Here is a 15,379-nt window from a genome sequence, read left to right as displayed (position 1 = left end):
AGTCTCCCAGCTCCCCCCCTGCTCCTCTTGCCTCCCACCCAGCACCGGCCGAGGGAGCTGTGATCTGCTCAGGTGCCCAGGTGAGGGTAGGTGCGTCTGTCCCTCTTCTGTCTGGTGGCTGGGTGGTCCCTGGCGGCCCCCTCAAGCCTCAGCAGTGGCTTATGAAAGTGGAGGAACAGCCACCCACTGGCTCCTTCACCCACTTTCCAGTTCCAAAAACAGACTCACTGTTTCTGAGGAGTCAGGCAGCAGGTCTGTCTGCACAGGACCCGGAAAGAGCCTTCACAATGCACACCTTTCTCTTGGGGCTAGCCACTTCCCAGAAATCCACGGATGATCCACTTCTGTGGTTGACCTTGGACCACCCTCCCGAGGCTACTGGCCCTCCTTGGCCTCCCTCTCCTTCCATCTCCCGTCGGATGTGATATGCTTAGAGAATGTACACGCAGCCTAATTCCACCCTAATCACAAAATATCAGGAAAGACCCAGCACTTGACCCAGTATTTTGTACACAGCAGATACTCAATAAATATTTACTGAATAAATGAAGACTACTTTCAAATACTTAAAAAAGAAAACCCTCCCAAGCCCACTGGAATTTTGAAAATTATTGATCACATTGCTCCTATGTATTTGCGTAGATAAAAGATCACTTCTGATATTCTTTAGTATTTATTGGTGCTTACTAGGTGCCAAGCATTTTACATGTATGAGCTGGTTTCCTTTCCACAACCTGTGAGATGGGTACGTTAAACCCCATTTTACAGATCAGCGCACACCAGGGCTCAAAGACAGGTAAAGAAACATGTCCAAGGTCATAGAGCTGGTAAGCAGAGACCACAGGATACTAACCCAGAGGTATCCACCTTTAAAGACAGTGATCTTTGTGGCACATGGGGCCACCTCTTATGGTGCACAAACAGAACAGAATGGAGAGAGTCGGACCCAAAGTGGAGGCAGAGAAGTGTGCAGGAAGGCTCTAGCAACCCAGTCAGAGACTCCCTACTGCCTTACCCTGGGGAACTGCTTTTGAGGTTGGGTAAGTTTTGCTGAAGAAAAGTGAAGAGGGTCAGGCCCTCGCTCATCTCGCCCCCTTTGATTGTTTGGCTGGTTCACCCACTACCCATGCAATCTGGCATTTCATTCAGTGCTGCTGGGCTTGGTTCTCTGAGCCTGCGAAGGCCGGGGAGCTGCATGGACTCATCCTGGCGACAGACCTTCCCTGCTTCCCTCCCCATGAGGCAGAGCGACTAGTGAGCCCAGGGAGCAGGCAGGAGAGCGTCAGGAAACACAAGCCCTCTGACCTGCCAGGGATGAACATGGCTGTTGGCCGCACCCCCCCACGCTTGCCCGCCTCTGCCTGACAGGTGAGCAGCTGTACTCTACATCTGTCTGTCCATCTGTCTCCCTCTCAGGGGCCGGGAGAAAGCTGATGCTCCTGAGAGAGGAGGCCCTGGGCCGGAAGCAGCTCCCTTACTCCAGAGATTAATCAGCAGGGACTAGAAAGGGCGGGGCGGGATGAAGAGCGTGCCTCTCTCCATCCCAAACCCCAACCCCCTCCCCACCGCGGCCCTTGCCCTCTCGCTGCGCCCCCCACCTCCTCACTAGCTCCCCCAGCTCTGCCTGCCAAGCTCTGCAAATTACCACACATGCCAATAAGTCATTAGAAACCAGAACGGCAAATGCGGGGTTGCCATGGAGACCGATACTAGGAGCTGACAGCCCTGGGGCCGGCCCGTGGCTCAGGTGTGCTGTGGGGAGAGCTGGGAGGACCCACACGGGGAGAGGGGAGAGAAGGTGTTCTGCTCTCAGGGTGCTGATTCCGGGCCTTGGCCCCCCCCTCCCTAGGCCCGCCCTGCGCTCCTGTGGCCCTGCAGAGTCAGGTGCTGCGGGAGGGCAGGTGCGAGGGGGCCAGGGGGCTGAGCCCCGCCCTTCATGGAGCTGTGCCTGCACCCGGAGCAGGTGGCTGTGATAAGGCCCAGCTGGGGGCTGGCCCTGGGGCCCTAAGCAGTCTGTGCTGACTGTCCGGGTTTGGAGGAAACTGAGTCAGGGAGGGGCTGTGGGCAGGACCGGGACTCAGGCAACGCTCTCCCATCTTCCCCGAGCCTGGAAACTCACTTTTGCTTCTGCCCCGTGCTTGTTGCAAGAACACACACGTAACACTTGTTGAAAACGGATGAGTGGGCAAGCGAATGCGTGTAAGCCCCCGAGATTTCTGACAAGACAGGAGCAGCCCACGCCCTTCCGCTAGCCCAGTGTGGCCTCTAACACAGGCCCTTCTCTCTGGGGCCTCAGTTTCATTATCTGGAAAACAACTGGATCGTGCTTCACACACACACAGTGTATCTCCAACCGAGCTCCCCAGAGCTTCCGTTTAGAGGGGTTTGTCTGCGATTATGGGCCAGGAGGAGGCCGAGGCCGTGGGGTTCTGGTCCCCTGGCTTTTCTCCACTGGCAGCAGCCTTATATTAACCTCCTGCTGCTGCCACGTAGTGCCACAGAATTAGCGGCTTAAAACAACCCATTTGTTGACTTACAGTTTAGACGGCCAGAAGTCCCAAATGGGTCTCACTGGGCCAAGGCCAGAGTATCAGGCAGGTCTGTGCTCCTTCTGGGGGCTCGGAGGGGAGAATCTACTTCCTTTCCTTTTCCAGCTTCTAGAGCTGCCCACATTCCTTGGCTCATGGCCCCTTCCGTCTTCTCAAGATGGAAGTCTTTTAGCAAGTCTTTTCCCGCCTCTCATTGCTCTAACAATGACTTCTGCCTCCCTTTCCCGCATTTTAAAGGACGCTTGCGATTGATTACATTGGCCCTACCTAGATAATAATTCAGGATAATCTCTTTGTTTGAAGGGCAGCTGATTAGCAACCTTAATACCCTCTTGCCGTATAATATAACATATTCACAGGTTCTGGGGATTCGTAGGCGAACGTCTTTGGGAGGCCAGGAATCTGCCTACCACACATACACTGTTGACCTTTGGACAACACAGAGTTCAGTGCACTGACCCACCCACCCCCACCATGCTCACTTAAAAATCCATGTATAATATTTGATTCCCCAAATCTCAAAAACTGAACTACTAATAGCCTACTACTGACCTTCCAGAAGCCCTTCTGATAACATCAACTGCTGACCAACACGTATTTTGCACGTTGTACGTATTAGATACTGTATTACAATAAAGTAAACTAGAGAAAACATGTTGTTAAGAACGTCAAAAGACTAAGCTTGGGCGGCTCAGTCAGTTAAGGGTCCGACTCTCGATCTCAGCTCAGGTCTTGATCTCATGGTTGTGAGCTCAAGCCCTGTGTTGGGCTCCAGGCTGGGTGTGGCGTCTACTTAAAAAAAAAAAAAAAAAAACTCAAAAGGAAGAGAGAATATATTTATGGCGCCGTGCCATATTTATTGATACCATACGTTTATGTCATTTGTTTATAAGATGAATCATCTGTCAGTACCTATATCAATACTGTCTCACATGATACAAAGTGCCGGAAGTGCTACATGTGTTACTAATGCTGGACATCAAAAATGAGAACGACAGGACAAAGAAATCCATATTTATTTACAAAACAGTTTTTCCGATGTATTTTTGAAAACCATCCACGTGTAAGCGGACCTGCACAGTTCAAATCTGTGCTGTTCGAGGGTCAGCTATATACTTCGTTTTGAAAACAAAAACAAAAACGGATCAATTTCTAGAAATGTTTGAAAGCCACATGACCAGAGGACTCTCGGTTGCCACCGGTTTTAAGGTACTATGACCTGGACGCCTTCTTTCCCCCCTGGGGGATCCTTGCAAGGAAATCCAGAGGAACCCTGCGGACTGCCCCTTGAGTGTGAATGTCGGCAGGCTTGGGCTGTCCCGATGGGGCGTGCAGAGAGATGGGTCTCCGTGTCCACCAGGAAAGGGAGGAGAGAAGGAGGGATGTTTTGGGGAACCCACCTGTCTCGGCTCTCTCCTCACCATTCCGTAAGCACTCCTCTATTCAGACTCCTCTGCCATCATCTGTTCTTATTTTTATTTCCAGGGAAGGTCAGATGGAACTGTGTATGCAGCGTACAATCTCTCCCATCAGACTGAAAGTTCCCTGAAGCCATGACCTTGTTCTTTGTTGCCCATTACTCACCCACATCGCTCTGCACTGCACCTGGTGCAGAAGGGATACTGATTTCATAGTCATAAAGTGGAGAGAGCATCTTCCTTCCCACACTCTGACCTCCAATACTGTCTGTCCTTTTTCCTGGATTTATCCAGAGGAGTCCCCAGATTATTTATAACAAACTCGGGAAACCAGTACCCAAGGTTCAGAAAGCATAGGTCTTGGAATCTTCCTGCTAGCACCTTTTGAGGCCTGTAATGATCAACTCTGGCATTGCAGGTGGGGCAGGCCCTGACTTGCCCCTGGGGGGCATGGTGGGCTCTCTTCCTCCTCCCATTCAGCATGGCCTCTGCAAGACACCCTCTGCTGACCTCCCGGGGCCCAGTACAGCGAAACAACAAAACTCTTACAAGAAAGGTGCCCCGGGTATTAATCACAGCCCTGGTGTTTTAAGATTTTATGCAAATTCCTCACCCTCTCTCAGCCTTATTTTTACCCTTGGTATAAGCCAACAGCTCATTCTCATCGCTCCCTCTGTCATACGTCTCAGGGGATGCTGGAAAAGAAATGTGATGCGGTGGGGAAAGCTGTTCTTTGGAGGAGCGGCCCTGGGGACATGGAGGAGAAAAGGAACTCACATTTATTGAGCTTCTACTTTGTAGCAGGCGCTTTACACAGATTAGCTCCTTTAATGTGGTGCCTGAGAACCAGGGTTCTGGCGTCGGAAAGGTTTGGGGCTGAATCCCGGCTCTGCCACTTGCTGGCTGTGTGTGGCCTCTGGCAAGTTACTTAATGCTTCCCAGCGTGGTTTCCTCAACTGAAAAATGGGGGAAAGTCATATCTACTTCACAGTGTTCTGTGGATTAAATGAGATAAATGAGGTAAAGCTTTCGGCACATCCCGAGCACTCACTGATGTTAGCTCTTGGTATTAACCACCCATGAAGTGGGCACTATTAACCCAGATTTATAGATGAGGAAACGGAGGCTCAGAGAGGTTAGGTCAAATGCCCCAAGGGCCTGTGGTCAGGGAAGGGGCTCTAACCCAGCTCTGATTCTGGTCCCTCTGGACCGTGAGCCACGAGGACAGCTTCGGGCTTAGGCCTGTGTCTTCCAAAGGTTGTGCCAGGAGCCTCTGGGGTAGAGCTGCTGGGCTCTTCTTTCTCAGGCTGCCCACGGCCCAGGGGAGGGGGAGAAGGCTGTTGAGCAGACGGCTTTGCCCACATGATCCTTGGCCCGTGGCCGGGGCAGGGAGGGTCCGCCTGTGTCTCCAGTGGGCGAGGGCACTATCAATGGGTCCCACTCCATTCCACAGCAATCTCTCTCCGCGTGACAGGAGTGAGCCCAAACCGCCAAGCCCTAGGCAGCCACTCTCCAGGGTGAGCACAGACTCACACCGCACCCGCCCCCCCAACCCCATAGGGGAATGTTTGCTCCCTTCGGCACGATTTTATTTCCAGTTCACTCTAAGTGAAACTAACTGGAATGGTCTAGGAGTAACCTACCCAACAGGAGCTCAGGCAGTGAGGGGAAGGGAGACAAGAAGCTGGCTGCAGACGGGGTGGAAAAATGGAGCTCATGGGAATTACAGAGAACCAGCTGGGGGGGAATGGGGCAGGGGTGGAGGGGTGAGGAGGGAGGCTGGTGGATGGCAGCAGACCAGGAGAGTGCAGATATAGGAAAACAACGGGAGAGCTGGAAACAGGGCCTTCTCAAAGCAAGAGGGCTTCACAGGACAGAGATGGCTGGCTCTCCAGAGGAGAGGGCAAGAGCACAGGAGAGTGGTTTTCATTCTCTAAAGGGCCGCTCTCCCATCCCAGGATGGTGGGGTAAGGACTGCACCAGCGACTGAGGGCCTGCCCTTGGGCCTTCCTCCCATGCATGCCCCTGCCTCGGTCACCCTTCTCCCCCTCCCACTCCCCAAGCTGGAAGTTCCCCACGGTAGAGCCCTCCCCTCTGCAGAGCCACATTGCACCCCCTTTCCCAGGCCCAAGTCAGCCGCACCTCCTTGAGGAAGCGTTCCTATATACTCCCACACAGAGCTCGCAGTTCTGATAACATTTATAGTCTAAATCACACAGTTTAGCACTTGGTTTTAAATAACTGTCTGGTATTATTCCCTCGTTATTGCTTGTGAGTATGAGTTTTGCCTCCCCAACTGACTGGTGGGTTTCCTTACCAGTAGACACTGTGTCTTACGCTTCTTTACATTCTCCCCCATCCCAGAGCCCACCCTGCCTGGGAGATAGTCCCCGTGGAAAGGGGACTGAGTGGGTAAGGACTGATGGACCCCATTGGCTTTGATGGCTGGAGAACTTGCTGACTAGCCACCCAGGGAAATACTGAAACGGACAGCGGAAACCTCAAGTTTTAAAGGGTCGGGTCCTGCCACCCCTGCCCTAATCCCTGCAAAGGCTCCCCATCTGGCTCTGAGGAAAACTCTTCACTCCAACTCCAGGGCTCTCCAAGCTCCAGCCTCCTAATGTCCCTCAAACCCACCAGGCACAGCCCCGCCTCTGAGCCCCTGCACCTGCTGCTCCCTCCGCCTGGCGCACCCTTCCCATCTCTCCGCCACTTCATCTTTACTCACGTGTCACCTTCTCAGCAAGGTCTCCCCAGGCCATCCTGTGAAAAATTATATACTCTCCTCTTCCTAACACAGACTGTCCCACTGCCCCCGCCTTGCTTTATTTTTTTTTTTCCAGCACTTGCCATTCTCAAACATACTATTCATTTCACTGTATTCCCCAGACCATAAAGTCTAAGCTCCTCAAGAGCAGAGATCTCTGGGTGCTCACTGTTTTCTGTGCCCCCAGTGCCTGGCACAGATGCTTAATAAATACTTGCTGAATGAAGAGATCCCAGGCCCATGCTGTGTTTGAGATGGCTCAGAGATGGGTCATGGACAGGAACATTCTGGAAGTCCCTTCTAGAAGTGGGATTCCAGGATTCCACTCCTGGACCAACTCCGGGGAAGCACCTTCCGAAGTTCAGAGGCCTGGAACTGTGTGAACCCCAGCTACCTTCATCCCACTGAGAGGTCTGTCCAAAAGTAGAAGGGGGGGCACTTTCAGGCAAGGGCAAGTGTCAAGTCCCCCCCCCACCCCACCCCCGGCCCCATGCACAGCTTTTAAATTTCTAGCTTGCCCAGCAGCTGCCCCTCTGTGCTCGCTCCCTCCCCTGGATGTCGCACCTTTGCCCTCTCAGGCCAAAGACAGACACTTCATCCCCTGCCTTTGGATGTTCATTTTGGGAACACTTTAGAGAGGAACATAACTTTTTCTGCCTTTCTTCTCTCCTCCTCCTTTGTCTCTAAAAAGACAGGGTCAGGTAAGACAGACTCACTTTTCCTGGGGACCCATGCTGGCTGTCTAACTCTGCTCCTCCTTCTTGCATATGTTTTTTTTCCTGGATGATCCACCTTGTGACATGTTTGTGAATGTGAAGGATTGTACTTGTTCCTCCCAAGACACACGAGCCTCCCCACTGACGGCACTAATTCCAAACCATCCCCACCTAATCTGCCTAATCTGGGGTCCATGCCCCATCCACATGTCTCCTAGCAGTCACCTTCGTACTGGTTCCCACTACTGTGGCTGCGGGGACTGGCTCCTAGGTCCCCCTTCTCTGAGGCCACTGGCTCCCTGCGGCCCCAGAGGCACCTAGCTGAAACAGAAGGAAGCAATGTTGGCTCTCGAAGAGCTGTGACCTACAGGGGCAAGAAGAGGGAAGACCCTCTCTGAAGGTCCTCCAAAGGGGACAGGCAGTTCCCAGCTTGGACAGGACTTGGGAACTTTTCAGCCTAGGGTGGGAGGGGAATGGGCAGGATGCTCCCAGAGAATGTTCCAGGAGGTCCAAGGGGCACTGGATTCTGGGAGAGGTGCAGGAGCCCTCGGGTCAGAGAGAATATTAACTCCTCTGTTTTTTTTCTAGCTGCACTCCTTGAGCAAGTTACTGAACCTGAGTCTTGGCTTCCTTGCGTTTTGAGATAATAAAAGTACCTACCCAACAAGGGTGTTTTGGAGGATTTAATGGGCTAACGTACGTAAAGCACTTGGCATAGCACCTGGCACATAGTAAGTGCTCAGTAAACGCCCATGGCTCTTGTGAGTGCCATTTCAGTGTGAGAGGTGGAGGCTGAGACACAGTTGTTGCCCCAGGAACCCCCTGCCTCCTCTTCAACGCGGGACCCACTTCAAGTCCATCAAATGCTGATCAGCAGGGAAGGAGTGGGGGGAAGAAATGTACAGAGAGAAACTGAATTCTAAACCAAACCTGGGTCTGCTCACCTCCTGAAAGGCAGCTCCCTCAGCCCATGTGAACATCTGAGAGGCCATGGTCGTGAGACCAGTCCCAGCAGGGATGCACCAGACCCCTTGCCCAAAGGCCAACAGTGTTAGGCTGAAAAGTGTGGGGATGTTCTGGGCAACCTGCCAGCCCCACTGGAAGCTCAGCTCTGAGCGCTGGAGACAAAGAGGCCAAGGTGGGACATGTCCAAGGTGTTCCTGAGATCCACAGACGGCGACACACATACAGCGCAGCATCCACGACTCCAGGGCCCCAGACCCCCTTCGGCACCACGGTCCCAGACCCACCATCTGTGCCCAGCTGACTCCTCTTCAAGTCTTGCCCCAAATGTCACGTCCTTTGAGAACCATTTCCTAACCTGCAGACAGAGCCAGTCACCTCTCTATCAGCGCATCCCTGTATTATGGTACTTGCTTCACTGTTGTAAGGCTGACCCCCCACTTAATGATAATGGTAGTCACACAGCACTTACTATGCCAGGCACTGTTCCGAGCTTGCTACCTGTATTCACTCATTTAATCATCATAACGACTCTCTGAAGTAGGTACTACGATTATCCCGTTTAGATACAAGGAAACCGAGGTGCAGAGAGGTTAGGTGACATACCCCGTGTCACTCAGCTAGAAGTGGAGCTCCACCCAGGTGGAGCCTGGATTTGAACCCTCGCGGTGTGGCTCCAGACTCTACACTCTTACTGTGAACTCCTGGAAGGCAGGGGCAACATCTGAGGAGTCTCTGTCCCCAGCACCTAGCACGGGGCTGTGCACACAGTGCGTGCTTAGAAAAGAAGGGCTGATTGCATAAGCCAACAACGCCTGTTTAAGGCTAACTTGGTGGCTATTCCAGCCTCTGAGCGGCAGGACGGAGAAACCAAGCTTCTCAGGGAAGTAGAAGATAAAGGTGCCCTCCTTATTCGCTCTCTTAGTGACCCCACCGCACACTCCGTCTGCCCTGTCTGCTTCTGTCTTGTCCCTTGCCTTCTGGCTTTGTTGTTTCCCAGTTTATCTTCTGCCTTTGTGCTCCTCTCCTTTTGTTCCTTGATCACTCTTTCCCCTTTCCTGCCCCATCCAGCCCCCACCCATTGTCCTTCCTGGTGGCTCTTGCAGGCTTCAAAGCCTCCCTCCTACCCCCATTCTTGGCCTTGGAGCTTTTATAGAGTCCAGGCTTGCCCAGGGAGGCTGAGAACACCGGTGATATTGACTCATTACACTGGCCATGGACCAAGCTCCTACACCCTGACCCTGAATGAAAACAGCAATTTCCCATCAATTCTACCTGGATGCAGACTGGGGGTGTTGGTGGGGGGTGGTTGCCTGCCTATGGCTTGTCACCAATCTGTGTGGGGATGAGGAAGATCCGCTGCCCTCCCCGCCTCCTCGCTCAGGATCGCAACTCCTCCAAGAAGCCCTCCCTGAGCACTTGAGAAAACTTATTCATGCAATGAATCTGAATGCAGCAGATCCTTATATATTCTAATACTCTGAGGAGAAGAGGCATGCTTCTGAAAAAGGCGGTTACAGTGTAACTTGGTACAGCTGTGCGAGAAAGGAATTGCAGACAATTAGTGATTTCAAAACAGAGACCTATGTGACCCGGGACAAGTAGTTTATGCTCTCTGGTCCTCAGTATCCTAGCTATGAAGAAGGGGATGATAATCTGGACCTCAGGTTGTCAGGAGCATCGAATAGGGTAATTTTTGTAAAGCTCCTGACAGACTGGTGCTTAGTAGGTGCTAAATAACACATTTGTTTCTTTCTCCGTTCTCTGTCTAAAACACTGGCTGTCTGTTCCACCTCTCAGGTAAGTGGTGAGATATGAACAGGCCAGCCTTTCAGATCAGAAATGTCTTAAGGACAGGATGACCCTGGGTCTGTAAGCTCTGTGGTAAGTGGTATGCTGTAGGGAGCTAAGCCTGTCCTGCTAGAGGTCACTTGCTGTGATGATGATGACGACAATTCGCTAGGATTGTTCTCCCGCCCCCAAGCAGTGGTGGGCACAGAACTAATCAGCTGGGAAGTCCGAATACAAGTTCAGTTCTGCCCTGAGACATGGAGGTTTGTTTAATTGCTCTATCCTCAGCTCTTAAAATAGTACCAGGCACATAGTAGGTGCTCAATAAATTGCTGAATGATTTTTTTTTTTTAAAGCAATGGATTTTCTTTTTCTTTCAAATAAAAAGATGGATAGGGGTGGGCTAGGAGGGGTAAATGTCAGGGGACAGGGGGCATGCCAAGCAAATGTAGCTGCCAGGCCCACCAGCCCAGGCTCCTCCTCTGCAAAGGGGATACAGCAAAGCCAACAGTGCGTGTGTCCCCACCTTCAGGATGTTCGGGAACCGAGTGCACATGCCTGGCTTGTGGTTTATGCTGCAGTTTTCAGAAGAGAAGGGGGGCAAAGATGGAGACAGAGATCAGGAAGGGAGGGAGGGAGAGGTCTGGGAGAGCAGTGTGAGAGAAACGGAAACAAGGAGATGCCTGTGGAAGAAAGAGAGTGAGGGGAGGAGAGAAAGAGGAAGAAGGAGGGAGGCCAGGGAGAAAAGAACGGAAGCGGGGAGCAAACGTGGACAGTTACAGAGGAAAGCTGCTGTCTCAGCTTGCCGGGGAATTCATCTCAGTAGACCCCTGAGTTCCCACTGCCTCTGCTGGCTCCTTGGAACTGGTTAGTTAGGCTGTGCCAGGGGGATGGTGTGCATCTGGGAGTGCTTCTGGATACCAGGTGTCCACCAGGCCCCGGGCAGGTCTCAATCCCTGAAGTACTGTGCCCTTAATTCCATCCCTGCCAGAGAATGAGGCCCCATCCAGGTCCAGAGGGAACCCCTCGGCAGGAAGGAGGACACTCAGGGTGAGCCAGCCCAAGGGGGGAGGAGAAGGGCCTGGAAGGCTCAGACCCCTAGCTGTGCCCTTCTCTTTCCTCCCTTTCCACACAAGGGCACCTGGCCAGCCGGGAAAGTGGGTCAGGCCACCTACATCTGACTTTTTTTCTGATAACAACAGGCGGGGGGGGGGGGGTGTCTCAGTGCCCTAATCACAGCCCTTGCCAACCCCATGCCCAGTGATCTTTGTTGGTGGGACCCTTAAGAAGCAGTGGGCAGTGGGAACCAATCCTGGCCTTCTCACTCAGGAAGAAGACACCTGGCCAGAGCCCATCCCAGGCTGGTGGGGAGGAGGGAGTCGGCTGTTGGCCTGGGTACGTGGAAAGACACAAATCTCAATGATGGTGACCAAGCTGGGGGGGAGCTGCCTCTACTACCCTGACCCCGGGGGGCTGTTCTCTCTACCACCCCACCACCTGGGGTCTTCAAACTGCGCACTGCCCCATCCATCTCTGGCAACTGAATGCTGTGCCCAGCCCACCCCTTCCCGACCCTGCCGTCGCCCAATTAGAAGCTGCGTTGGCTCCAACAGATGGGAGCTGCGGCAGCCTGAGGAACAGAGCACAAAGCCCAGCTGACATTTTCCTTCCTGTTCTTTCGGCGGGGGAGGAAGAACAGGGATGGGGGGGGAGGGGGGGCGCACAGCAACACCCCTAGGGCCCACCCCCAGTGCCCAGGTCTCCTACACCTCTTTAGCTTCTCAGCTCTGCCCTAAATGGAGGTCAGTTCCCCCTCACACCCAGCGGTTCCTCGTGGGCTGGGCAGCCAGAGCCTGCGCCGCCCTTCGCCTGCAGGACAGACGGACCACCTGTGGCTGGCTAACCCCTCCTGTCTCCTGGGTGCCGCGGTGGGCCCAGACCTGTCCTTCCGAAGCCGCTTGCCACTCCCAGAGCCCCCAGGCTGGGCCCAAGGCCGGCCCATCCCCCACCCCAAATGTCCCGTCTCAGGCTGCGGACAGACCCCTGCCAGCCCGGGAGAAGCCTGGCTCCTGGTTCCAGATACTTCGGACAGACACCAAGGCCACCTTGTCCCTCCGCGCGGACACCCGAGCTCCAAGCAAGGGGAGGTCCCCGCGGCCCCGGAGAGCTTCCACCCCGCCAGTCCGCCCCTGTCCCGCCTTCCCTATCCCCTCGGGCACCTCTCGGCTCCCCGACATCTCCGGGCGCCGCTCTACCCAGCAACAGTTTGGGGCGGCTCGGGCCTCCCCGGGGGGATTAAGGCCCAGCCTCCCCCTCCCCTGCCGCCTCCGGTGCTGCCCGAGCGGTCGGCCGCCTTTACCTTCTCCCCCCTGCCTCCATCTGCCCCGGCGGCCGCCTCCCTCCCCAAGTCACCGGCTCCCGGGGCCGGCGTCCCCGCGGCCGCCCGCGGCTCGCCCCTCCCCCAGCCCCCCGGCCAGCGTGGCGCGGGGGAGGGGGAGGGGGGAAACGGGGCGACGGGGACCCCGAGCCCGGCCGCTCCCGCCGCGTCCCCCCGCCGCCACGCCGACGGCCCCTCGCGCCGCCCGGGGCTCAGCCCGGGGCCTCACACTCACCCGCGGGCGCCGTCCGGGCTCCCGGGGCCGCCGTCCCCCGCTCGGCTCTGGCTTCGGCCCGGGGCTGGGCTGGGGGAGGCCGGGGCGCGCCCTCCCTCCGCGCCGCCGCCGCCCGCGCAGGCCGGGCAGGGTCGCGGGCGCCTTCCCCGCCGCCGAGTTGTCCGGGGAGCGGTCCTGGGCCCAGGCCGGGCGAGCGCGGCCGCAGAATCGCCGTCCTCGCCGCCCCCGCCCGCGCCGTCCGCGCCCCGGGCTCCGCGCCGCCCTGCGCGTCGTGGCCGGAGGCTGGCGGGCGACAGCCGGGCGCTCCCTCCGCGCCGCGCGGCCGCAAGTGCACGGAGCAGGCCCTCGCGCGCCCGGCGCCCCTCCGCGCGCCCCTCCTCCCGGCTTCGCGCTCAACCTGCCCGCCCGCTTCGCCGCCGCTCTCCCAACCTCCGCGCCCCGCTCCGGTCGCCTCCTCCCCGCCGGCATGCCACGCCACCCCCCACCCCCCCACTCTGGTCCCGCTGCCAGTTTAACTCTTGAGTGGCCGGAGGCCCCCCTCTCCCTAACGCGCACACGCACCCCGGAGGGAGGAGTTGGGTGCGGCCGATGCTAAGGCTGGAGTCGCTGGGGCCGGGGGTGGTCGTGTGCCTTTGAACGCCAGGCTTGGCTGAGAGAAGGGGGGACGGAGCCCAGATCTGAGGGGAAAAGGGATGACCCTTCTGATACTGCCTCAGCCTCTTGCAAAGACCAGGAGGACAGAGGGGGAAATTCAGCAGCTTTTAGACGACAGGTGCCTCTCGCAGGCATAGCGTGCTCTGAAGACCACATTTTTGCCACCCTCCCAAGTTAACAGCGGACTGAGGAATACGATGAATGGGTTAGAACTTGTTCCCGGGCATAGGCACCTCTCATCCTCAAGAATGAAGTGGAATACCCACCCCACCCCCCACCAGTTCTCATGCCCTTCCAGCCTTGCCCCCTGAGCTGGCAGCTCTGGCATTCTGGAAGATCCCATCATGACCCTAAGTGAAGGATGGCAATCTACATAGGTGTTAGGCAGGAACTGGCAAGTCTGCTCAGGGGCTTGGCTTTGGGGGATGCCCGTTCTGCTGGCTGTGCTATGAACATTGGGGAAGGAGAGCAGGAGCTGATCGGTGCTGAGGGGGGGCGGGGGGTGCCGGGCTAGTGCCCGGCGCCTTAGAAAAGCTGGGTCACTATCACTGACTGGGGCTTTGTAGAGTGAGTCTTCTGCTGGAAGCAACTGCTTGAGGCCCTTGCCTTGGGCGGGGGGGGGGGGGGGGGGGGGGCTTCAGCCTGGATCACTCAGAATGCACACAAGCTCAGCTCCATGATAGGCCACACCCCGCGGATGGGTTTTGAGCAGAGCCTGCAGAACCGACCATAGGGGAGTGGGCGAGGGGGAGCCCAAGGTACAGGGAGTCCTGCCGGGAGTGGCATCCATCCAGTCTGTCTTCCTACTTTCAGGGCTTGAGCTCAATGCCTCCTGTGAGCTGAGCTCGGGACAGAACACTCACAGAGCTTTCTGGTTCTGTCTTTTCCAAGGGCACAGCCAGTGGTAACTCCATGCCTGGAGGCTTTTCTAAAGTCAGCTTGAAAGTCTGTTTGTTCTGTATGCACAGAGGGGGTTCTCACTTTCGTCTAGCCAATAAGCAGGTATTAAGTTCCCATTGTACCTCCTAAACCCCCATCCCACCCTCCCACACTCCACCCCTGCCATGGGGCATAATGGTCTCAAGGAGCTCAGGAGGATGAGTTGGAGGTATATGAAACAAATTTTAACATTTCGAGGCAATGGAAGTACCATAGAAATACAGAATGAAAAAGCCATTATCGGCTAGGGTTTATTCATGGAAGGTTTTATGGAGGAGTTGAGATTCAAGCTGAGTCCAGATGGTAGGATAGGATTTGAAGTGACAGAGAAAACAGGGGCCAGCAAAAGCAGGGAAGTGGAGACAAGCAGAGTAGAACGGCTTGTGTGGAGGCTAGGGGGCAAGGGGAAGTGTATAGGGCTACTCATAGATGCCAGGCCTTTTCACATATTTCTTTTATTTTCCCTTCTGAGTTGGTTCTTACCCCATTTCACAGACAGGAGCATGGAGGCTCAGAGAGTTTAAGATCTACAGGCAGAATTTGAACCCTCTTCTAGAAACACACGGTGCCCCTGCTATAACACTATATTGGAGATATGCATGCAGAGTGAGGGCAGCTGGTGAGCCTGAATTGCCAGGCTGAGCAGTTCAGCTATGGCCCAGAGCACAAGAGATTTGGGGTAAAAGAGGCAGGAGGGTGGGAGACCAGAGAGGAGGCTGTGGTAGGAGTGATGGGGAGCGAACATGGACAGTAAACGCCGTGGGCCTTTGTCAGGAAGACCTGGCAGAGCTCTAATACCAACTAATTTGAGTGAAAGAGGTCAAAACTTGCCTCCAGGCTTTTAAGCATGAGTGTTTGGGTCCTGTGTCAATTCAGTGGAGCCACCTCGTCCTCCTAAGGTCAGTGTATTCGCAGACTGATCCTGAGAAGGAGGAGAGGTTACCAGTCCTTTATCTCTCAGTGACCTGGG

The 15,379-nt window shown here is 55.3% G+C and overlaps 2 protein-coding genes across 2 annotated transcripts in view; one reads left to right on the top strand and one right to left on the bottom strand.

Moving 5' to 3' along the window:
* The window catches only part of LRRN2 (leucine rich repeat neuronal 2), a 61,276-nt gene extending 48,365 nt beyond the window's left edge, over window positions 1-12,911 (bottom strand). Inside the window, exon 1 of the mRNA XM_027609834.2 lies at window positions 12,817-12,911. The gene's annotated coding sequence lies outside the window, so the exon portion shown is untranslated. The remainder of the gene's footprint in view (window positions 1-12,816) is intronic.
* Window positions 12,001-13,338, top strand: LOC113932627 (basic proline-rich protein-like). Its single transcript, XM_027611924.1, has one exon. It carries the CDS (start codon window positions 12,001-12,003, stop codon window positions 13,336-13,338), a length of 1,338 nt encoding a protein of 445 aa, XP_027467725.1.
* The last annotated feature ends 2,041 nt before the right edge of the window (window positions 13,339-15,379 follow it).

This window comes from Zalophus californianus, chromosome 10 (assembly GCF_009762305.2).
Source record: "Zalophus californianus isolate mZalCal1 chromosome 10, mZalCal1.pri.v2, whole genome shotgun sequence".
NCBI lineage: Eukaryota > Metazoa > Chordata > Mammalia > Carnivora > Otariidae > Zalophus > Zalophus californianus.
Note: the sequence above shows the minus strand (reverse complement) of the source record. Positions and strands in the feature narration are given on the sequence as shown.